General features: G+C 40.9%; 1 protein-coding gene across 2 annotated transcripts in view; it reads left to right on the plus strand.

Moving 5' to 3' along the window:
* The first annotated feature begins 937 nt into the window (after positions 1 to 937).
* The window catches only part of SEPTIN10 (septin 10), a 42,878-nt gene continuing 18,398 nt past the window's right edge, over positions 938 to 25,417 (plus strand). The window contains exons 1-8 of one of the 2 annotated variants that reach the window (XM_075265083.1): positions 938 to 1,035; positions 11,488 to 11,559; positions 14,502 to 14,619; positions 20,532 to 20,727; positions 22,714 to 22,900; positions 23,694 to 23,855; positions 24,283 to 24,379; positions 24,919 to 25,087. In XM_075265083.1, coding sequence (XP_075121184.1) covers positions 1,003 to 1,035; positions 11,488 to 11,559; positions 14,502 to 14,619; positions 20,532 to 20,727; positions 22,714 to 22,900; positions 23,694 to 23,855; positions 24,283 to 24,379; positions 24,919 to 25,087 — 1,034 coding nt within the window. In that variant the 5' untranslated portion in view covers positions 938 to 1,002. The remainder of the gene's footprint in view (positions 1,036 to 11,487; positions 11,560 to 14,501; positions 14,620 to 20,531; positions 20,728 to 22,713; positions 22,901 to 23,693; positions 23,856 to 24,282; positions 24,380 to 24,918; positions 25,088 to 25,417) is intronic. The other variant, XM_075265084.1, reaches the window with a different exon arrangement.

Consider the following 25,417-nt stretch of genomic DNA (forward strand, 5'->3'; position numbering starts at 1 on the left):
CAGGGGCCACTAAGGGACATAATACTTTGTGCAGGGGCCACTATGAGGGATAATACTGTGTGCAGGGGCCACTGTGGGGGATAATACTGTGTGCAGGGGCCACTGTTGGCGATAATACTGTGTGCAGGGGCCACTATTGGGGATAATACTGTGTGCAGGGGCCACTATTGGGGATAATACTGTGTGCAGGGGCCACTATTAGGGATAACACTGTGTGCAGGGGCCACTATTGGGGTTAATACTGTGTGCAGGGGCCACTATGGGGAATAATACTGTGTGCAGGGACCACTATGGGGGATAATACGGTGTGCAGGGGCCACTATTGGGGAATAATACTGTGTGCAAGGGCCACTATTGGGGATAAGACTGTGTGCAGGGGCCACTATTAGAGATAATACTGTGTGCAGGGGCCACTATGGGGGATAATACTGTGTGAAGGGGCCAATATGGGGCATAATAGAACGCGCAGGAATGCGTAGGAGGGGGTTGGTCGAGGTCTTCGGCGTCGGTCGGGGGAGGGGGCATGTCAAAAGTTCGCCACAGGGCCCCGCCATTCCTAGTTACGCCACTGTGTAAGGGTATGTAACCTACGTGGCTAGCGTGGTTATGGTGGCTGTAGCCGACACTGTTACAAGGACTCTGGCACAGTTATGGTGGTATTCATTGTGGTAATGTAGTACAGTACTATTACTTGTACTATTATAAGGGCACTCTAGTACTGCACATCTCAAAAAAGGAGCATGTAACACGTTTCCCAGTGTCTGAACAGCGCCCTCTCTACAATAGCACCCAGCAATGGCTTGAGTACAGTGACTGGTGACAGCCATATAGAGATGTCACCACAGCTGGTCGTGCTCGCAGCAGCTGCAGTACCTGGCCGTCTGAATACAGGACGGAGGGGGAGGGGCTGTACTGTTGGGCTCGGGGCGGGGCTCCTGAGGCTGGACAGTGCTGAGAGGGAGCGTTGATCGGGGCGGGATTGTGAGGTCGCCTGTACAAGTTATGGACGCTTCGCCTGATCTCTCCCGGCATCTGGTAAGTGTGAGACCGCTCCGCTGTGAGTGCAGGTCCTAAGTAACTTAGTAGCGCCGTGTATGCTGAACTTTATGTCATGTCCGCTAATGGACTTACAGTGTAGCAGCAGTACAGTGCCCATCCAGGGGGCAACGGGACACACCCAGAATACATGGACATGGGGGGCAGTGGGAGTGCTGTGCGGCTCTTCTCAGATGTAGTAGAGCTGACTTTGTCATGGGCTGGTTTGGGTATGACAGTATTTGTGGCTTTATACAGGGCTTGTGTAAAAGGGAATATATTGGGGGCACTGGAAGTTGTGTTACTTTCGTTACTTTACTGTGAATGTGAATCAGTCACTCTGGGGATGCTTTCCTATATACTACTACATGATAAATATAATATTATATATACTGTATATATAGGCCGCAAGATATTTGTGGGATTGTCAGAGTAAACAGGAAAGAGGGGAAGTTTGGGGGATCCCACCATTTAGAGGTCTTACCAGAGATACACTAAAGACACTTATTGTCTCTATGATTCATTCTCGCCTTGACTACTGTAATTCCTTACTAATCGGTCTTCCCCTCACTAAACTCTCCCCTCTACAATCTATTCTGAATGCAGCAGCCAGGCTCATCTATCAGGCTAGACGCTACAGCGATGCCTCGGGTCTGTGCCAGTCACTACATTGGCTGCCTATTCATTATAGAATAAAATATAAAGTTATTACTCTCATCCACAAGGCTCTCCATAATACCGCACCTCCCTACATTTCTTCCCTCATCTCTGTCTACCGCCCAACCCGTGCTCTCCGCTCACTCAATGACCTAACACTTACATCCTCTATTATCAGAACCTCCCACACTCGTATACAAGACTTCTCCCGAGTTGCACCACTTCTCTGGAATGCTCTACCCCGGACAATAAGATTAACTCCCAACTTCTACAGTTTCAAACGCAAACTAAAGACGCATCTTTTCAGACAAGCCTATCACAATTCCTAATGCACAAAATTGTCTGAACACTGTATAAGCAATGCCGCCCCTGCTACCTCTTGTGTCACCCCCTCTACCTCATAGATTGTAAGCTCTTTTGAGCAGGGCCCTCAGTCCCATTGTGTGAAATGACGTTCTTTGTTATGTATGTCTGTATCTGAACCCTATAAATTGTACAGCGCTGCGGAATATGTTGGCGCTATATAAATAAAATGTATTATTATTATTATTAGAGGTCCCCACTATATATAGCCTGTTCTCATCTTACTTGAACATCTCTGATATACTTTACTGCTCAATCATTGCAATTATTTAGTCTCTCTGTATAGCAATATTATGTGTACCCTGTATTAAAGGGGATGTCCAGCTGTTAAACAAAGTTCTGCGTAAAAACAAAAAAACAACCCCCCCCCAAAAAAAAAAAACAACAAACAAACCCCATATACCTGTTTCTTCAACAGCAACCGCCTCTTCTGCGTCCTGTTCTCCATAGAACTACAGGAGCGCACGTAACGGCCCCCCAAAAAATGGCCACCGGCCTGTGCACTCGACTCTTGCCTGTGTCCCGATGGCAGAGCCGACTGCGCAGGCACCGGAGTGTGACCCCAGCCGGATGAAGACGCAGAAGAGGCGGTTGCTGTTGAAGATGGAGGCATCACTGGAGAGAGTTCTTTGGCAGCATTAGGGATGCCTCCAGTGCTGTATGAGCGCTGGGGCCCACCCCCAGTGCTGCGTAAGAACTCATTTGTATACCGGTAAAGACTGGTGTTTCTACCGAACGGCGTGCCGGAGGAAACTGATAAAAGTAGGAGACGAATAGACTTTCTTAAGGCTATTCCGATGTGTCAGCTAGAAAAAAAAGTTTATAAACTATAGGATCCCTTTAAATCCTATGCCCCTCTTAGTGTTTGTGCTCCCTTGATACCCATGGAGTCTGTTCAATAATAATCGAGTGCAGTAAATATTAGGAGTTCAGCATATGCCAGATTATAAAGGTATATTCATACAGGATGGTTTCATCACAGTTTTTGTGTTTTGGTCATTTTACTCATCATAAATGATATAGGGCAGATTTATGAGGACTGGCATTACTAACGCCAGTCTTCATAGCCCCGGAACCAGTGGAGGGTACACCTCAGAAATGACAAGGGGCATGCCTCCTCATAAATCTAGGCCACCCTCTACCAGGCTGTATACCACTATTTCTGATGTAAATTACTGTATGTTGTATCCGGCAGGGCCCTCTTTGTGTATTGACTATGTCCTTTTTTGGGAAAGTGGCACTGCTTTTAACAAGTTTCAATTTTTTTTTAATGCAAAACCATGTTTTCAAAATTTGCAACTTTTTATGCCTTGTATGCCAGTTTTCTGTATAGTGCATAGTAAATCTCAGCTTTTTATGTAGATTTAGATGAATGCTGATACCCTTTTTTACCATGAAAGGATCAAAGAAGATATGAACAAATATTAACAAGCAGTTATTTTATGTCTGTAGTTAAAAGGGTTCTCCGCTTTGTACAGTCCCTTCTGGGACATGCCTGCGTGGTCGACCATAACAACTTCACAAGTCCCATAAACTTGAATGGGACACCACTGCAAAATCACTATAAGTGATATTTCTTCTGTTGGACCTTAAAGGAATCTCCTACCTTTCCTTTTCTTCTCTGCGCCGCCATTCGCCTGTAATCCCGGTTTTCTCGGTATGTAAATGAGCTCTCTCGCAGCACTGCTTCCACAGTATTGTAAGCGACCATTTTCTCGTGGCCGGCGGGCCTGCGCAGTCAGCTTGCCCGAGGTCTAGAAGTAGGAAGACGCCGCCGGAAGAAGACGCGGTGAAGACCTCGTCGTAGAAGAAGATGGAGGCAGCGCTGGAGAGCTCTCTGGCAGCATTGGGGATGCTCCCAGTACTGTTTCAGCGCTGGGGCTCGCCCCCAGTGCTGCGAGAGAGCTCATTTGCATCCAAGAAAAACTGGGATTGCAGGCAAATGGCGGCGCGGAGAAGAAAAGTAAAGGTAGGAGACGAATAGCCTTTCTTAAGGCTATTCTGACATGTTAGGGAGAAAAAATCCCTTTAAATGAGTGCTGATCAGTTGCTGTATACAGAGAAGAAGATTCAGCTTGAATGGCCTCAGCCTTCTTCAGATAGCAGTATGGCTAGTAGAGATAGACTCAGTGTGCACTAATAGGGTTTCTGAATCATACAGTCATTACTGTAATGTATAGAATGATCAAACGCTGAATCCCCTCCACTACCACCACCTCACTGGTGCTTTTAGCGTCCACCACTTCCATCCAGGTGCCTAGGGGTAAAACGCAAAAACCAGTATGTTCTGGTACAAGAGTGTCACACAGAGAGAGAATCTGAACTTGAGTCAACTAACGTTTGGGGTGTTGTATTCCATTTTTTCTATGAAGTGCTGATCAAAAACTTTAAAACCACAAGTGGTGCTGCCTGAACAGCGCCCCTGATGGAATACAGCTACGATGCAGCAACTCCACATCCGCTAGCTCCTCCATATCCTAGAACACTAACTTTTAACATAAATCATAGCATTTCAATTTTAGCTTCCCTAACGCGTTGTTTTATCAAGGAAATAGTCTTGACCTATCTCATTCACTATTGTCCATTTTATTACATGTGTACATTTCTTGCTGATGTCATTATTTGGGTTAGTGCTACATTCAGTAATATGACCCAAGCTTGTTGGAATAGTGCCCAGAACTAGTTCTGGGTGCCATTTAAAGGCATACATGTCTATCTATGAGAGCTGGTGGTCTAAAGTGGTATAAACCAGAGCCGCTGAATTCATTTGTAAAGGAAGTGAAGCATTTGGTTATGATAGGTTCTAACACGTTTTCCGTAAATCGGGATGGTAGGATGGTGCAAAAGTTCCTGGTTTACCACATTTTCCTGTGCTGAATACATACATTACACACTTGCTATAATACATGCTCCATATATACAGGCACATAATCCCATGGCATGAATGGCATTTTGTAAGCTGCTCACAGTATTTCACATTATCTATCCCTCAGTAGTACATTACTCTGATACAGAAAATGTCACAAGCAGCAGTAGTGATAAAAGTCACACCCAGCCTGCAGTTTCTGTACAGACACAGTCCTCTCTGTGTTTCCTAGCCTCGGGCCTTTCCTTCTCCATTCATTGTCTTGGTTTGTGAGTTGCAGCCCAATTTGTACATAACTGAGCATTGACATAGCTGGAAAGAGTGCAGCCTTGTCACTTCTCCTAATACACCATGAGTTATCCAGTTTCCACTATCACTAACTTTTTATTACTTACTGATGTAATGGACTTTACAGTACAGTTGACTATAAAGCCTGGTTATGAATTAATGGGGAGGGGTATTTTAAAATGTGTCCTGGTACATCTAAGCAGACCCATAAGGGCTCGTTCACACGGGGCAAGAGGGGCGGATTTTGGCGCTGAATCCATGTCAGAATCCCCCCTCGCAATAGAGGTCTATGCAGACCGCTAGCTTCCTTTTTTCCGTGAGCGGTATATTCCCGCTCACAGAAAAAAGAAGCGAGCTGCCCTTTCTTCAGGCGGATTCTGTGGCTGATCTGCGGCTAATGGGTTTAAGCCCATTCATTTGGGCCTACTCTGGAGCGGGAAGCTGTGACTGTTGGAAGCCGCAACAGTCGTGGCTGGTGCATTATAGTCCTATTCTGATTCGTTAAAATCAGGACCAAAATACGCCATCCCGTGCCCCGTGTGAACTAATCCTTTATGAAATTGTGGCTAGTTGACAAATTCTCACCAATTCACAGGATAGGTCATACTGTATGTGTCTTAAGAGAAGCCAGCAATCTCTGGCAGGCCCATAGAGTTGTCTGCAGTCAAGTGGGGTTATAAGTGATCCCTGTTCTTGTGATCTGTGGAAATCTCAGCAGACGTCTTGTCACTTGCATATTGGAACTTCATGGATTGGACCTATATTTCCCACACATCTCACAGATGCTCCATTAGATTTTGTGAGTCAACGTGTGTTCTGGGTTTTATGTTCCTCAAACTGTTCTTAAAGTTTTTGCAGGGTGTACTATCCTGCTGAATGGTCACTTCCCTTACTGTTGTCATGAAGCTGTGTACTTGGTCAACAATGTTTAAGTTGATGGTATGTGACACCAAGTAACATCCACATGAATGGCAGGGCCCCATGTTTAAAGCAGGCAATTGTTCACTGTCACACTGTCTTTGCCAGCTTGTCTTCTTTTCATATGCACATAATGTAAAAGAAAACATGATTCACCTTCTCACATTGCTCCACGGTTCAGTTCTGAAGCTCATTGTAAATGCTTCGGTGATGCACAGGGGTTAGTATGGGCAGTCAGAATGGACTACACAGTCCCATACACAGTGAGCTGTCATACACTGTGGGGGTATATAATAGCCTTTCTATATCTGTTTTATAGTTTAGATGGGTGCAAATATGTCACACCTTTGGCTTTCTTGATTCTGTGCCCTGATTGCTACTTTTTACAAAATCGGGTTGAGACTAAGGTGGACAAGGAACGCGTCAGCACCAAATCAAATTTACTGGTCCAACATATAATCTGCTGTCTCAGGCAATATTAGCTGGTGGCAAAGTCAGTAGATAAATTATAAAACTGAAAATACTGTATATTTGCTGCTGCAGTTTATAGAGACTACAGCTGGATTATGTACAAAATCTGTTCCTAGCAATATAAATGACAGCAACAGCTGTGAATGCAATAAAATGGACACACAGTCTAAAACCCCTTCTTCAGACACATCCATGTTATGGTTGTTTTCACAGGGAACAACCAACCTATCCATACATTTCCTGAAGTGTGGGAAAATATAACCGCCATGTTTGAGAAAACCAACACAAATTTGGAAGAATGCACAGGCTCCATGCTTACGGATCTGATAGTGTGCATGTACATGTAGTAGCTTGGGCCATGTAGTTAGCAACCACATATGGCTTACTACAAATTGCCACCATTTTTAGGGTGCATTCACACTGAGTAAACGCTAGCTTATTCTGAACGTAAAACACGTTCAGAATAAGCGGCGTCTAAAGCAGCTCCATTCATTTCTATGGGAGCGGGGATACGAGCGCTCCCCATAGAAATGAATGGGCTGCTTCTTTCACTCCGTGCAGTCCCATTGAAGTGAATGGGGAGTGCCGGCGTGTACGCTCCGGCATGAGCAGAGCTAGCCGTATACGCCGGCACTCCCCATTCACTTCAATGGGACTGCACGGAGTGAAAGAAGCAGCCCATTCATTTCTATGGGGAGCGCTCGTATCCCCGCTCCCATAGAAATGAATGGAGCTGCTTTAGACGCCGCTTATTCTGAACGTGTTTTACGTTCAGAATAAGCTAGCGTTTACTCAGTGTGAATGCACCCTTATGCAGTTTTTAGCCTTACAGCAAGTATAAATGAAGCACATGGTTTTATGTGTTTCACGGGTGCTTGACGCTAGGTTCACACCTGGGTTCAGGTTTCAGTTCGTTTGGTCCTCTTGGGGACCCCATAAATGGAAAATCTATTACTCGTGGAAACCAGCGGACAACATAGACTATAATGGGGTCCACCAGGTTTCGCCCGAAAAATGCACATGAGCATTTTTAAAGCGGAATGGGGAAAAGAATCCACTAGCAGAGATCAGGAGCAGGTACGAACCTAGCCTTCTGGCTTCTTGTAAAAACTGTCCGATTCTCAGCCATATTGCAAGAAAAACGCTACATGTGTGGACATGAATGTCTCAATTTTTTCTATATAATGGATTTTCACTAAAGCAAACTCAGTTCTCTCAGCAAAATGTTGCACAGCAGACAGAGCAGCTAGCTAAAAGCCCAGTGTGTTCCCTATGTGGTATGGCCTATGGCATAGATCATGTTTCTGGTTAGTATTTACCTTTTTTTTTTTTTTTTTTTTTTGTAAATCTGTTGTTGTAGCCGACTGGTCCTAACAATAGTTAGCTCATTAAACTCATCATAACTATGGTTGTGCAATGACCAGTGGGAGTTCTTGCTGTCAGACTCATCTATCCCGTGGAAACCCCCATTATTGTCTATCCAATATCTGTAGGCAGATTTAGTCTAGAGCAAATAGAATGTGTATTTTACAGGAGGATCTGCGACAAAAACCAGTGACTGACAGTAGGATTTCTGCCGTGGATGTGCATTGGATTGCCACCAGGATTACCCTGCAGTTTTCTGTGTGGAAATCCCAAGAATGAATGTTTTCATTATTCTCAGAGGGTTAACCAAACATGTGTGCAGATTTTTCTTTTCAATGTGAATGGGGTTGCAGGAGGGCCATTTACTTGCATGAAACCACTTTGAGCATGGATTTGAAGTAACTTTGGTGTGGCATCTTCCTCAAATCTCTGTCAACTCCTCAAGATTAGAATTTAGCTTTTAGTGGGTACATTTGAGTCTTCAGATTTAACATTGATAGGTCTTCAGTAAAATGACCTAACCTAAAGATGTATAGAGTAATGACATTTACTATGATGTAGCTCATGAGACGAGAAAAAGTTCACATTAGCGACAGCTATCTGTTGTTCTAGTCCATCGTAAGACCCGAACAACTGATGGGTGGACCACTGAAATAGTAGTTACATAAGGTGTCTGTCATTTTAAAACTGAAAAAGCAGCAGTGAAAAAGCTGTGTATACAGAACTTTTTTGTCTGGCAGACGTTGCAACGGAGTACAAGAGCATGGTAGATTCTTATTATATCATAAGTGACCAATGACTGGCAGGCTCCCAGTAGCGTAGTATTGGTTTGAGGATTCGGAATCTGTGCTGCAGAAGTCACAGCATTGTTCTGTCATGGTAGTGTCTGTAAGAGCTCAGAAGAGGGGAAGTTTAGGCTGCCTCTTGTTCGTTCCAGAGCCACTCCTTATATGTGAAATTCCTTCCTTACAGTAATGCTTTCCATATGTGCCTTTCTCGGCCCTGCTCTCCTGAACTTGGTGACATAAGAATGTGGGCTGTTCCAAACAAGTGGCTTCCTTCCCAGATTTCAGCAGAAGCACACTTCTTTTATAAGGAGAGGTGTTACTATCCCCAGTACAAGGAGAAGACTGGATGCGGTGAAAACCTATATACAAAGGCACAGAGAGAGATTGCAAATGTTACATTATAGTGAGAGAATTGTACACATTTTAGTTACATATTAATATTTTACATATATTGAAAATGTTCTAAAGAAAATATCTGAAAGACCAAATATTAATATGCACCACAATATTTTCATTCCATGTCGTTTCATAGTATTTTAGATTGCCGAATGTTATGTCCACAAATATGGTGCACTAAGTTTTTGTGGCCAGAAGCAAAATACATAGTATCCGTTCCTCCTGTGGAAACCAATGTGGTAACTTTCTGCGTTATACAAGTGCTAAGAGGTTCTATGCTTCTCCTCAGTACTTCCATTACCTTCACTTTTGTAAGGGAAGATCTAGAGCAAGGAATATTGGCTGAATATTATTCTGTTTCAGTGTGAGAACGGGTAGAAGAAGGTGATCTACTTTGTCTCCTTGCCAGACGTCAGATTATATAGCATTTATAGCTGTATAAATGATGGCCGACTGGTGAAGGAGATGTAAAGGTCCCTTTCAGGTTGTCATTGTCTGCACTCTGCCTATTAGTTCCCAGAGCTGTGAATAAGTTAAGAAGAAGGTCAGTGACATGAATGTATTTCCTGTCAGGCTGGCTAAAAGCTGTACTGTATTCCGTCACTGTTGGAATGACGGCTAGCTGGCAGCATTATGGCCACAGAACAAACAAGCCTCTTTGTCCTAGTGAAGCTTCTAGGTGTGTATGGTAAATCTTCACCAGCCAGTGGCTTCTATAATAGTGCTGGGGAATCTTTGCACTCATGAAGCTTTTCCCTTCTCATGCTTCCTGTCCATGAGTCACTGACAGCTCTGTTGTAGTGGGCTGGAAACAGTATGTTTTGTTTATTTCTGGTAGGCATAGTGCAATTTATTTTAACCTACTAAAGGGAGTGTCAGCAGTCTTGACCATTCAGAGCTGCTGACACTGTGTAGGCGACAGAGTATAACATATCTATGTGCATGGTCTTGATTCTTGTATGACCAAGAAATTAAAGTTAATTTTCCTGGTGCCACAATCTGAAGTGTAAAGGGGAGAGGGGTCTTTTTGTGCGTAGCACCCTGGGCTCATCAGACCCTATATAGTAGTAGAGCAGAGGGAGGGGGTCTGAGGGCGTTCATTGCAGAGAGTATTGGACATTTCACATGAAGCCTATGTCCCCTGGATACCTGCAATTCCACCAAGAGTCAAGACATTTTCATTGTGCTCTCCATTGCCGTTATAACTATGTTAACAGATTTATAGACTTTTAGATTCTCTATAAATGTGCTGCATTAGCATATATAGATAATAATATATTTTCTCATTTTTCATCTTCATTCTGATTTCTAAATGATATGTTATAGGTACATGAAGATCTGCTCTTTTCTGTTCAGTCCATTTTAAAATTTGTCCAAGATGTCAAGTGATCCTTCCCAATGACCTAACATGAAGTTCACTCTAGGGTTCAGGTCTTCATCCTCCTGGTCTGCTTGGGGACCCAAACAACAGAAACCCTATCTTCTTAAAAAGTGGCTACTTGCGGAAACCCACGGACCACATAGACTATAATGAAGCCCACCTGGTTTATACCCAGTTTCTACTGATTTTATACTGAAATCAGCAAAGAGAAAAGGCCTTCCTTTCTCTCTGCCTATTTTAAGCAACATGGGAGATGGAGTCCCCGAACGCTAGTGTGAACCTATATAATATGTTTCTACAGACACTGAGCCTTCAATACTTGCCAGTGTACTTTCTTGCTGTAATTGATAAATATGTTGCAGCTGTATTAATAATAGTATAAATATAAAAATCTCAAAGATGGTTGCACATATTTTGGATAAGACTCAGCCTCCATCTTACAATGTGGTCGGTGAACCCTATTGGTCTCACTCATTTACAAATACATATTAAGTTGTTTTCCTTTTTTACTGCAGAAATGTCTCTTATTTTTGGACTTCTTGCCGATTTTGAAAATATTGCATAACATGTAAAAGATGGGAAATAAACAATATAAGGCCGAGTTCACACAATGTATTTTGGCACGTAATGTGGCACGTAGATGCTGCGGGAGCTTTTGCGAGCCATATACGCTCCCATTGTTTTCAATGGGAGCCGGGACCATATACGCGGTGCTATTTTGCAGCCGCCGCAAAATCACGGCCGCAAAATACCGCCGCGTATACAGTACCGGCTCCCATTGAAAACAATGGGAGCATATACGGCCCGCAAAAGCTCCCGCGGCGTCTACGTGCCACATTACGTGCCAAAATACATCGTGTGAACCCGGCCTAATACCATATACTATTTTATTCTTATTAAGACAGTATATTTAATTTTCTTTAGGAATGTAAATATATTGAATTATGTTCTTACTGCAGGCTCACCAATCCAGTTTTGGAATGAGGACCCCGCAAAGCCCTTTGCATGATAATACCCGAGATGGAAGAAAAGTGAGTTATCCATGTAACCGTTAAAGCATTCTTTATGTAGTTTTTTTTTTTCAATGACTGAGCCTTAAAGGGTTGACTAATATTAAGAGACAAATGTTATTAGTTGTATGTCAAAAAGTTGTACTATTCTCCAATATACTTTCTGTATCAATTCCTCACAGTTTTCTAGATCTCTGCTTGCTATTATTCATTCTGCTTACTCGCAGTGGATACAAACCAGTCCATGGTCATGTGATATACAGTCCATGGTCATGTGATGAGCACACAGGTGCACAGCTCATTACCAGGCAGAGGTTTGATTACTGTGCTGTGACTATAACGAGCTCTGCACTTCATCACATGACCATGGACTGATTTTTATCCACTGGCAGTAAGCAGAATGAATGACAGCAAGCAGAGATCTAGAAAACTGTGAGGATTTGATACAGAAAGTATATTGGAAAATTGTACAACTTTTTGTTATACAAATAATAACATTTGTCTCTCAGTATTAGCCAACCCTTTAACTGTCCTTTTACATGGCAGAAAATTAAGTGGAAATTCATTTTCATTTTCCGCCGCCATTTTCGCGCAGGCTAGCGCAGCGGGGTGCCAATACAGTGCATTAGCATTCTGTCGCGGCACCCCTGATTAAGCCCAGATGAATGGGCCTAATCAGGAGAGAGTCTAGAGCAGCGTACTCTGTCAGTGGAATCCGCGGCAAGATAGAGCAGGATGCTTCTTTTTCCGTGTTCTGCTGCGATCTCTGCCTCCCATTGAAAACTATGGGAGGCATCTACTCTGGATTTGGGGGCAGAATCCCAAATCCTCAGCAAATGCCTCTGTGTGAACTTATCCTAAGATGCAGTCATTGAAAAAAAACTATCAATATTGGTCTGAAAGTGGGCAACCCCTTTAACCACTTCAGTATCAGGCCTATTTCTGGTCCAGGATCAGACACATTTTTGGAATTTTTGTATGTGCGGTTTTGAGGGCTCTACCATTTTTAACATTTGAGTTATTCAACTAATTTCGGCGTCTTTTTCTGGTGACACATAGGGCTTTATTTTTATGTTATGTTGTTTTTAGAGATGAGCGAGTAGTAGTCGATTGAGTAGGTATTTGATCGAATACTACGGTATTCGAAATATTCGTACTCGATCGAATACTACTAGCTGTTCGCAGTAAATATTCGATTCAGAACCAGTGTTCATTGGCCGAATGCTATACAGTGTATAGCATTCGGCAAATCAATGCTGGTTCTGCAGCAGGCTCGTCCTTGCTAGTCGAGAGAGCTGGCAGCTTGCTGTTACGAGGGAGCTTACTTTTTCTCATAGGATTGCATTGACCAGTGTTGATTGGCCAGTGTGCAGCATTCAACACTGGTTCTGCCGGAGGCTCATCTGTGAGGAGGCAGAGTCTAAGATCGACTACAGCAGTCTCCATTGTGGTCCGATCTTAGACTCCGCCTCCTCTCAGACGAGTCTCCGGCAGAACCAGCGTTGATTGGCCGAATGCTGTACACTGGCCAATCAACGCTGGTCAATGCATTCCTATGACAAAAAAGTCAGCTCCCTCGTAACAGCAAGCTACCAGCTCTCCCGACTAGCAAGGATGAGCCTGCTGCAGAACCAGTGTTGATTTGCCGCAGGCTCATCCTTGCTAGTCAGGAGAGCTGGCAGCTTGATGTTACGAGCGAGCTTACTTTTTAGCAGCGCAACTGCAAGCGCTGTGCAGTTAAAGCGAACGGATCCCATAGACTATAATGGGGTCCATGCGCTTTAACTGCGCAGCGCTCCTCCTAAACACTCTCCTCCTACTATTCATGGGCTTGGTGACTCTCCTTTAGTCGAATAGTGGATTCCCCTGAAACGAGCATTTTTTCCCATAGACTATAATGGGATTCTATATTCGAACTAGTAGTCGAATATTGAGGCTCTACTCGAAACAAATATTGAATCTCGAATATTTCACTGTTCGCTCATCTCGAGTTGTTTTTATTTTTGCATGTGTTTTAATCTTTTTTTATATCCAGGAAAATATAAACAAAAGAGGAGGGAAAAAATTGTCCATTTTCACTTTTCATTTTTTTTTTTTCCAATAACACAAAGTGCTACTAAAAACTTTATAAAGCTGGGGCTCCATGTGGCAGAAACGCTGCAATTTATCCGTTGTGGAAATCACAGCGTTTTACAGTCAGAGCAAAGTGGATGAAATTCTAGCGAATGCCGTGCTCACTTTGCAGTAAAAACTATGGTGAGGACATGCAGCGATTATCAAAACCAGCGCGTTTTTGGAAATCGCAGCATATCAATTATACCTACGGAAACACTGGCGGTATGTCCTTGCAGAACAAGGCGGCAACCTTCCGGACATAAAAATCCAATGGACGGTCTGGAAGTGGTTAAGCTGGCTGTACACATTAGTCTAATGTTTGACAAACCCACAGATTTTTGGTCTAACAATATGATGTGTATGGGGTGTCCCAAAGTTTTCCTGACAGCAGATATATCAGGAAAAAAGGATGAGAGGGATTTCAGAAGTATCTGGCAACAGCTTATTTCCTCTATCCTCTACCCATCGAGAACGTGCTTTCTTGGTTGAGCTGAGAGTGCAGATATATTAAGGCGCCGGCGCTTAACCCCTTGCTGTACGGCCGCTCCCATGCATTCCTATGGGAGAGAGGTATTCGAAACTCTAGTTTTGAATACTATTCACTCATCTCTATTTAAAAGTATTCAGTAATGCACATGAAACAAGCATTACTTGCATCCACCCCTTACAGTTAGTAGTCTACACCTGTCTATAGAAAATGCCAGGCACTATTATTTCAGTATATTGTATATATCAGTGTGTGCTTATCATTTGCACGTACACTTATAAATTTTAGGACCATTGTATTTGTATGTTTATTATGGAATAGCATTGATTTCTGCTTAATCCTATCAATTAATTTTTCGGAGCAGAATGAAAATGTCCGTGCATTACCTCTTGCTGGTCATGTGGGTTTTGACAGTTTACCAGATCAACTAGTCAACAGATCAGTCCATCAAGGCTTTTGCTTCAATATTCTATGTATAGGTAAGTCAGCCATCTGTCTATCTCAGTAATGAACATATTTGTATTATTGCAAAAACAAGATGATTGCATCATGAAGGTAAAAAAAAAACAACTAACGCTGGGTTCACACCTGCGCCTCGGTCTCCGTTCTCAGGTTTCCATCTTCTGCAGACAGAAGACGGAATCCTGTCAGACCGTGTCCGGCCGTGAGCGTTTTGTGCTCTCCACGGCGAAACCGTTTTTTTTTTTTAACCGGACACAAAGTCCTGCATGTCCGACTTTGTGTCTGGTTAAAAAAAAAAAAAAGTTTTGCCGCGGAGAGCACAAAACGATCACGGCCGGACACTTTTCAGACCCATTCAAATGAATAGATTTGAAAGATGCCTGCAGGTTTCCGTTTCCGAGACCCGGGGTGCAGAAGTGAACGAGCATTTAGAGACATGATATTGAACAGTCTGTCACAGAGATAGCTAAATCCCCTCTCCTGTCAATACAGTATACAGTAAAGATTAAAATGGCATTCAGTAGACAACTGGACAAACATCACAAACACCTGTGGAGTGAAAAGCAAATGTTTCTCGGTCAAGTGTTTTTTCACATCAAGATGACGAAAACTTGGATAGTGAAAAAGACAAGATGTTGCATCCAGCTTGTCATCATGACACCAAGTCCCATCCTGCTCTTTGAGTCAAAGTCAAAGAACTGGGTATCTGCAGAAAAGAAGTATAACTCTAGATATGTGACTGATAAAAATATAAAATATCGCTGCTAAAAACTAGTTACCAGTCCCAGTAGGATTTTGTTCCAGACAGCAACAGCTATAAAGTTCATGACATTCATTTATATTTCACTTAATATTGCCCTGACTGCATAATTTCACGCTCTGATAATGCCATGGTCCTTATTTATAATACCAACAGTGCTATTTTGTGCATCTGTATTGGTCATACAGCTTCTGTATTCCTAGAATCGAGCAGGAATTGATCTGCTCTGTAGTGTACACGCTATGGCTAGTCTGTTGCACTTGCTTTGTGATTTCACTGACATCAACTAATAATGGCTGGAGGTTACACTGGATTTCATCCAATCTGGCACACATCCTGTAATGAAATCTGAATGCCCAACCCTTTTCCTGTAGCTTTGTAACAAATGCAGTTGATTTTATTTAGTGGAATATAATTTGTGTAAGATGTGTTTTTTTCTGGAAGATGATCAACCTATATGGCATTTTAGTTGGACATACGGTACCAGTTAAAGGTTTGTACACACTTTTTCATTCCATGTTGTTGTATTTTTTGTTTGTTTTCTAAATTGCAGATTCTTATTACAGACATGAAAACTATGAAGTGAAGCATATATACTTTAGATTTCCAAAGTAGCCCCCTGTTGCTCTGATGACCGCTTTGCACACTCTTGGCATTCTCTTAGTCAGGTTCATGAGGTAGTCACCTGGAATGGTGTTGAGTTAACAAGGTTACCTTGTTAAGAGTTGATTTGTTGCATTCATAATGTGTTTCAGACCATCAGTTGTGTTGCGCAGGATTGGTGCACTGTTCCATACAATGTTTGCCCTTATGCAAGTATGGTTTTAATCCACATTATGACAAGAACAACTCTACTAAGTAACGAGAAACAACAATCCATCACTACTTTGACTCATGAGGATCAGTCAATCCAGAACATTTCAAGAACTTTAAAGGTATGCTCAAGTGCAGTCATGACTTTTTATGAGACTGACTCTCATGAAGACGACCCCAGGAAAGGAGGACCAAAAGTTTCTTCTGGTTTAGAGGATAAATTCATTAACATTAGCAGCCCCAAAGACTGGAAATTAACAGCACATGAGATTAGAAGCCACATAAATGATTCAGAGATAAAGTACCAAACAAATCTCAGTAACAGCTGTTCAGAGGACAATGTGAGAATCACGTATTTTTGGTCGAATTGTGCAAAGAAGCTACTACTGAGGAACAACAACAAGAATTGCTTGGGACAAGAAATGTAAGGAATGGAAAGACATTAGACCAGTAAAAATTTGCTGATTAAAAAATTTGGATGTCATGTCTTTGTGAGACAGAGAAAATGCAAGTGGATGGTTTCTTCATATGTGGTTCCCACTGTGAGACGTAGAGGAGATGTGAAGATGTGGGGGTGTTTTGCTGGTGACATTGTCAGTGATTTATTCATAATTACAGACACACTCAACCAGCATGGCTACCACAGCATTCTGCACTGACATGCCATCCCAACTGGTTTGAACTCAGTGGGGCCACGGTTTGCTTTTCAGCAGTACCAGTAACCCCAAATACACCTGCAGGCTATCTAAGGACTACTTAACTAAGAATGAGAGCGATGGAGCGCTGCATCAGATGACATGGCCTTCATAATCACCCAGTCAAAACCCAATTGAGATGGTTTTGAATGAGTTGGACTGAATAGTGAAGGAAAAAGCACCTCTGAGAACTCCTTCAAGACTGTTAGAAAACCATAACAGGTGATTACCTTGTGAAGCTAATGTATAGAATGCCACAAGTAAAGCTGTCATCAAAGTAAAAGGGAGCTACTGTGGAAAATTCAAAATATAAAACATGTTCTGGTTTAAGACTTTTTTGTTCACTAGTTCTAACTCCAATCCCAAAATTTGGGATGCAGTGTAAAGTGTAAAGAAAACTAGAATGCAGTGTTTTGATAATCTCACATAAATGTGTTTATATTCACAGTAAAACAATAGAACACAACAGAAGTTGAAAGTTAGACATTTTTTATTCATTGTCATTAAAAAGTATTAACTTGTTTAGAAATTGATGTCAGAAACTCTTTTCAAAAAAGTTTGGACATGGTCATGTCTACCATTGCGTAATATCCATTCTTCTTTTTAGAATAGTCTGTAAACATCTGGGAAGTGAGGAGAGCTATTGCTATTGAGTTTTGGGAGAATGGGAATGTTGTCCTATTCTTGTGTGATGTAGGATTCTAGCTACTCAACAGTCCTGGTTGTTCTTTGCTGGATTGTTAATTTCATAATGTGCCAAATGTTTGCTATTGGTGAAAGGTCTGGACTGCAGACTGTCTGTGAAGTCATACTGGTGAGATGAATGCTGTAAGTGGTTTAGCATTGTCTTGCTGAAATATGCAAGACCTTCCCTGAAAAAGACAGTGTCTAAAGGGAATCATACTGGCGCGTAGCTATAGGGGTTTCTACTGGGCCCTGAAGCTGAGAGGACCCAAAAGCTTCACTACAGCATAATAAGACACTTGTATTATACATGGCACATGTGGGGGCTCTGTTAAAGATTTTGCATCTAAGCCCAGGAGTCTTTTGTAACGGCTCTGGGGCTATATGTTGTTCTAAAACCTCTATATGCTGCTCATCATTGATAGTGCCCTTGGAGATGTGTAAACTGCAGCCCCATACCAGCAGAGATGCAGGTTTTTGAACTGTGTGCTGATAACAAGCTGGATGAACTCTGTCCTATTAAGGCTGGTTGCACATAACCGTGAATGAAAGGCACAACTGGTGCCCATGCGGGGCCGCAAAATCGGACAGGAATAGGACCTGTGCCATATTTTGCAGCCCGGACGTAATTCACGGTCATGTGTACAGGCCCATAGAAATGAATGGGTCAGTGTGCTATTTGGGAAAAACCTGATATTTCACACGGTTGTCTGCAAGGGGCTTAAGTCAGCTGTATACGGCTTCTGTGGTTTCCATAATGAATTTATTAATTTAAAATTTAGATTCATCTGACCACAGAATAGTTTTTCATTTTGTCTCACTCCATTTTAAAGAAGCTTTGACAGAGAAAACACAATATTTCTGAATTATATTGATCTATGGTGTCTTTTTTCACTTGTATTTCTTGTATTTGCATGGCACATCATCACAGAGAGTGATGTCTGCAAGTATTCCTGAGTCCATGCAGTGATTTAGATTACTGATTTTAATGCAGCATTACCTGAGAGCCCATAGATTCTCCAGATTCTCTGAATCTTTTGATATAATGTATTGTACATGATTGGATATTCAAAGTCTTTGCAATTTTATGTTGAAAGTTTTTCTGAAATTGTTCCACAATTTCTAGATGTAGTTTTTCACAGATTGGTGATGTTCTGGGCATCTTTGCTTCTAGGATGATTTGCCTCTGTGACATGCTCTTTGTATACACAAGTCATGTGACAATTTTCAACTATGTTCCAACTTTTGCTATGTGTTCTATGTTATTCTGTGAATAAAATATGATTATATGAGCATCCCAACTTTTTTCAAATTAGGCTGTAATCCAATATGTGTTTTTAAAGTTTTCAAGACTTTAATTTGAATCTACAATGTATCAAATTTAAAAAAAAAAAAAAAAAAAAACCACACAAAATACCCCATGGAATGAAAAGGAGTGTGCAAATTTTTTGACTAGTATTTCATATACTACAGAATAGATGAGGAAAAGGATGGAAAGTTGTTTTAATAGTTTTTGCATAAAAGTGTGTTTAGGTGACAGAGTTTCAAAGTGGCCATACACATTAGTCAAACTACCAAACCTACCTGTCCGTCTGTACTGCAAATCATCTAATGTGTATGGGAGCTTCCAGATTTTCTTCTGTTAGCAAATATGGGGAGAAAAAAAAGTGTCTTGTTGGATTTTTACATGCCTGATCCTTTGTTCTCAAGGGAGATAAATCATCTTATTCTTCTCCTATTAAGAACTCATGGACATTAGGTACTTCAGGAATAGCCCCAGCTTCATGAGAATAGCTGTTGGAACAGCTATCTAGGTTTTATGGCATTCTTTACTTAAAGACAGAGATTGCAAGATTTTCAGATAAGATGAATTCTTTAAAGAGCGTTGGGTCCAAAATTCCTCCTAAACCATTAATAGTGCTGTGTCCTTTAATATAAGCAGAAACATTCCTTTGTGGCCACAAAGACAGTGAATCAATGCAGAGATAAACATCTCTATATAGATTTGTATATCAGACTGTATATTCATGGGGGCAAGTCTGATTTAACAGATTAACCTGCAGACATATATACAAAAGATGATTTTTCTCTGCATTGCTTTTTCAGCTTATATGTTAAAATTTCTATTTAAAGCACCTACACGCTACTATGATTGGTTTTGTAGGCATTTTGGACCTGACAGACTCCCTTTTAAAGGGTAATTGTTGGGGACACTAAACCACCAGCATAAAAACCCTAATAGTTACCAAGGGATAAGTACAATGTTGTGACCAGACTCTTCTCAGGTCCTCCCACCACATACGCAGTTCTCCAGTAAAACCAGGGCAGTGAAGATATACTGCCCCTTCCCAGCAGCTCTATTGATAGACTGCACATGTATCAGTCATACAGTCATCTCTTGGTGAATATAAACTGTGCTTTGTTTTTTTTTTGTTTAGGGTCTGCCCAGAATTTTTGAAAATACAGTTCACAATTTGCATTTAAATAAGTGGGTGTTTTTAGGTTTTGCTGTATTACAAAACTGCAGCATGCTCTTTTTATTATGGTTGTCTATTAATTTAATTGGGGAAAACCCACAGTATTGAAAACCACATGTAAAAAGTGTCTTCACTATGAACATAGTTTTACATCGGGTCATTTACAACTTTTATTTCTTTAGTAAACACATAACAGCATTATTTAACAAAAAGCAATCCACAGAAAGTGTGAATATAGCCATCTATGAATTGCCCATGCTTATGTAATCATCTGGATCTTATTTGTCCTGTATATATAAGAAGCATTGTTTTAGAATGGAAAAGTGTGTCATGTAGTAAAGTGTTACTGGTGAGGCACAGGTTAGGAAAAAGCTATATTTTTTGTGATCAGAAAGTCTAAATTTTATCCATTTCCTTATGGGTAATGTATATACAATACACCAGGCTACTAACTAATTTGGTGTATTCAAATGACAACACTTTATTTTATATTATTTTAGGGGAAACTGGAATTGGCAAGTCAACTCTGATCAACACCCTGTTCAATACTAACTTTGAAGAAAATGAATCCAGCCATTATGAGCCTTCTGTAAAGTTAAAAGCACAAACTTACGACCTCCTTGAGAGCAATGTGCGCTTGAAGCTGACCATTGTGAATACAGTGGGTTTTGGGGACCAGATAAACAAAGAAGACAGGTTTGTTTTACATTTGCCTTGTAGTGTATATTTATATTGAGAAAATGTTGATGATGTAGAGGATAAAGGGTTTTTTCCTACACAATCTTTTATCTTTACCCGCAGTGATCATGGGAGCAGAGTTTTCTTTCATGTGAAGTGAGCAGTTCTGCACATGTATGAGCACTGCTTCATTCACTACTATGGGACTTCCACAATGACGATTTCTGTCAGCTCATATAAGTGAATGAGGCGAAAATCCTGTATGCACAACACTGCTCAGTTATCATGAGACATATGGAGACCCCTGTTCTTGTTCTTATTGTGGGTCCCAACAGTTCAACACCCAAGGATCAGATATTTACCAGCTATCCTGTAGCCACATGTTAGTAGTGGGGAAAAAACCCAAAAAGTAAAGTGGAAAGGACCTTTCCTCATGGCCACATTGAACCTGGCCACAGCCAGGCTGAATGTGGGTGGGATTGATGACTGTCATCCCTCCAATTGACTTTAATGGTAGCGCTAGAGATAGCTGAATGCTCAGCTATCTCCAACTCTCCCATTGAACTAAATAGGAGCACCGACCATCCCCAGTTCTGTCCCACATTTAGCTTGGTTGAATGTGGAGCATAAGAAAAGGCCTTTTAACTTTACTTCAGGGGCAAACCCTTTAAATGCTTGCAATATGTCTGTTTATACTTGCATTTTTGATAACATAATAGAATTGCTATCACATGGGGATACAAGTGTTTACAAAATCTGACATAATGGAATGAATGCATCACATGGTTTCATGTCATTCTATACAAATCAGTGAACTACGACAGCCATAAAGATAAAGAACCTGGGAACTGGGAATTGATTATTTGTTTTTATATGTATATAGTAATAAGCCTCTTCCCCCCTCTGTCCTGTAATCCTATCCCTATGTGTCCAGTTGTACATAGATATGCAGCCAGCAGAAAGTGTTTTTAGAAATATCTGAAGAAGAAGCCCAGAGTAAGCTTCGAAACGTCATATTCTGTCATCATTATGAGTTAGCCATTAAAAAAGCTATCACGTACTGAAGACCTGAAGAAGTTTTTAGTTTTTTTATGTTAGGACTGGTGAATCTTTTTTTATAACTGTAGTTTTTATTAAAGTTTTCCAAACCATACAGAAAAATGAAAGAGAAATAAATTCAGCAACATGACAAAAGCAGCTTAACACGGCAGAAAAAAATCAAGAGAATAATGAAAGACTTAGGCAAAGACTAAGAGTAGAGGAAGGGCTAAGATAAAGGGGGTCGGTGGGAGTACAGTTAGAGACTTCGTAGTATGCAATATGTGTCCAAGGGATCCTATAGGATTGGTGAATCTTAAGATTTCCATACGCATTATAGAAAAATCATCTGAACCCACAAGTTTCAGTTGGACCAGCATTTTGGGAGGAAGGAAGGAGTTCGCTACCCAATACTTTGTTCCCACAGAAGGTAAACTGCTGCCAAAGTCTGGAAGCTGTGCATTCCCCTTTTTCTTTTGCAGACACATACAAACTTGGCTGAACCAAGTGTGCTGTTGTATAGGGCAAAGTAATAGCTATTGAAAGTGTTTAGTCAGATAAGCCCTCATGAAAGTCCCGTCAGCAGAAAAATCTGTATACTACCGGCAATGATTGTACATTGTAGGGCAGCTTCTGGACTTTCCAAAAATACCTTTCTTATCCTGTATTGCAGCTCCTTTTTTTATGAAAATCAGCATTTTATTCAATTATGTAAATGAGCTGTAAATGGCTTTTGGAGTGTTCCTTCTACTGCCGTGGCTTCACTTTCTGCTCTAGATAACCGCCCCTAACTGCAAACTAAGTGGGAAATGTCACTCAAGCAATGGGGGCGGAGGTGGGCAGCAGTTTACGCCATTTATCTAGACAAATGTACAGAGCCTCTAAATACAGCTAATTTGCATAAAACTGAAATCCTTTTTAGGGATTCTTTTCTACTGCTATATATAACATTTTATTCTTTTCCAGCTACATGCCCATTGTTGACTATATTGACACACAGTTTGAAGCCTATTTACAAGAAGAGTTAAAGATAAAAAGATTATTGTACAAATACCATGACACACGCATTCATGTGTGCCTTTACTTCATTGCTCCAACTGGACATTCCCTCAAATCTCTTGACCTCATAACCATGAAGAAGCTGGACAGCAAGGTACTATGTTCTTATGGTTATTATCACATACAGAATATACAATAATGATTCATGTATTCCTTTGGTTTCACTAATGTGATTATATATATTTCTTGGTATATCTTTGTGATTTTGGCAGTCTGTGGGATCATAAGATAGGCCATATATTACTAGCATTAAATGTGGCGATCCAAATCTTGAGAGCCCTTCTGAACATCTATTTGAAGGGTATCATTGTACTTAGACAATTGTTTACAATGACTATGCAGAGCACAATACTTTCAGTTGCAGTGATGCAGAGTATTTCTATATTTCTGCTTTATCCCATTTATTTGAATGAAACAGAGTTGAAATGCCAAATACCATCACTACTAAAACTATGGTGCTTTGTGCAAACCAATGTAAAAAGCTGTTCAGTGGGGCTTCTGCAAGTGGGACCATCACCAGTCTGATATTGATGGCCTGACCTTAATTGTGGTTTCAGCATTGTCTCATAAAACTAGGAAATGTTTCAGTTTAATGTATGTAAATAGTATTTGTTGAGCTTTGCTCACAAAGAATCACTACAACCTATTTTCATGCCTATTTTTACTGCACATCTATAACACACTTTTTGGTTAGATACAGCATAGGCTACAGAGTTGGGTGGTCATCACACATCTGTCAAAGAGTGTAGACATATCATCATAAATTTCCTTTATTTGCCGTAGCATTTACAATGGAATTTTAGTGTTTCATTTTGTACACTTTATTTCTGTCCAGGTGTCTGTGTGAATTGTCTTTTATCTCACATGTGGAATGTGCTCTTTCTCAGGTGAACATCATACCTGTCATTGCTAAAGCAGATGTCATCTCAAAGTCTGAACTACAGAAGTTCAAAACCAAGCTGATGAGTGAGTTGGTCAGCAATGGAGTGCAGATCTACCAGTTCCCTACTGATGATGAGACTATTAGCAAGCTGAATGCCTCAATGAATGTAAGATTTTAGCAATGTTCTGTCATATCATTAGGTTGGGAGGGTTTATTGGAAGTCTTCACTGTTGTGTTTTATGGCTTGAACTGTAGAATACCTGAATTAATTGTTCGGTTACATTCACACTGCATTTGCAGTGTATGTTTGCCATACCCCTTCCATTTCATTTAACAGAGGCCAAAACAGTGTACTTTTAGCTTCCATCAGGTTAATATACATTTGATGTTTGGAATAGCACAGCAGTCTACACTATTCTATACCAAGGCATCCAGTAAAAAAAAAAAAAAAAAAAAAGCATACTACATGATTTTCTTTTTACAGTAGGATCCCGTTGGTTGACAAATGCCATCATATGCCTATACAGCATGAGAACTTGAGACCACTGTAAGAGTATGTTAACTTGACAGTTGTATATTTTTGCTTTCTTCAGACACAGCTACCTTTTGCTGTGGTGGGGAGTATGGAGGAAGTAAAGATTGGAAACAAAATGGTAAAGGCTCGGCAGTATCCATGGGGCATTGTGCAAGGTAAAGAATCCACCTTATTTATGTTGGTAGTCACTAAATAACCATTAGGTTCACATTTTAACAGTTTGTATGACATCAGATTGAATTTGGGAAATCATTCTTTTTAACAAAATGTGTTAAAAGACGAAACAACAAATGTTACTATGTTTCTAGTTACATCTGTAACAGACGTGTATCAGACGAGTGTGCAAGTGAACTGCAGAACACTTCAGCAAATGATTGTCATTGTCATTTCCGGTCATCATGCTCTTTGTATATGTGTTTGCTTCTAAACACTCATCCTTGTTGCAAGATTTTGGTCATGTGGCCTATAGTGTATGATTGACAATATTAAAGAGTTTGTGCAGGATTTTGAAAACATAACAGCAGATGAGAACAGGTAATTGGAAGGGGTCCTACGTGTCGGGCCACCTGAATGATAGCGATAACCTGTCATAAAGAAAGGTCATCAATATTGTTTGTCTAAAAGTCCCTTTAGGTTAGAGTATGTGTATTAAAATGAAGTTGCTGAATATTTTGTCTGCCATTTCTTTTACTAGTGGAGAATGAGAACCATTGTGATTTTGTAAAGTTGCGTGAAATGCTGATTTGCACTAATATGGAGGACTTGAGAGAGCAGACTCACAGCAAGCATTATGAACTATATCGCCGCTGCAAGTTGGAAGAAATGGGATTTCAAGATATGGGTCCCGGAGATAAGCCAGTGAGGTAGGTATTTTAATATGAAATATCCTGTCATAAATTTTCATATTATGCTTTGTGTGTAGTGTACGGCAGCAATATAACTAGTAAATGCTGATTTTGTCTGTATGTCATTAATATGAGATATAAAGGCAAAGTTCAGCTTATTCCTAATAAGTCATCCAAAATAGGAAGAGCAATGCCTTGCTTATTTGTACTGTCATAATGACAGTTTTGCTACTTGTTTTGTATTCTGTTCTTCTGTTTTATTTCAATAAATATGGTACTTTTGGAAACCAAAATAGGAAGAGCAAAAAGCAGGGAATGAAGATTTTTTTAATTCATTATTGCTCAACT

This window comes from Leptodactylus fuscus, chromosome 2 (assembly GCF_031893055.1).
Source record: "Leptodactylus fuscus isolate aLepFus1 chromosome 2, aLepFus1.hap2, whole genome shotgun sequence".
In the NCBI taxonomy this organism is placed as follows: Eukaryota; Metazoa; Chordata; class Amphibia; order Anura; family Leptodactylidae; genus Leptodactylus; species Leptodactylus fuscus.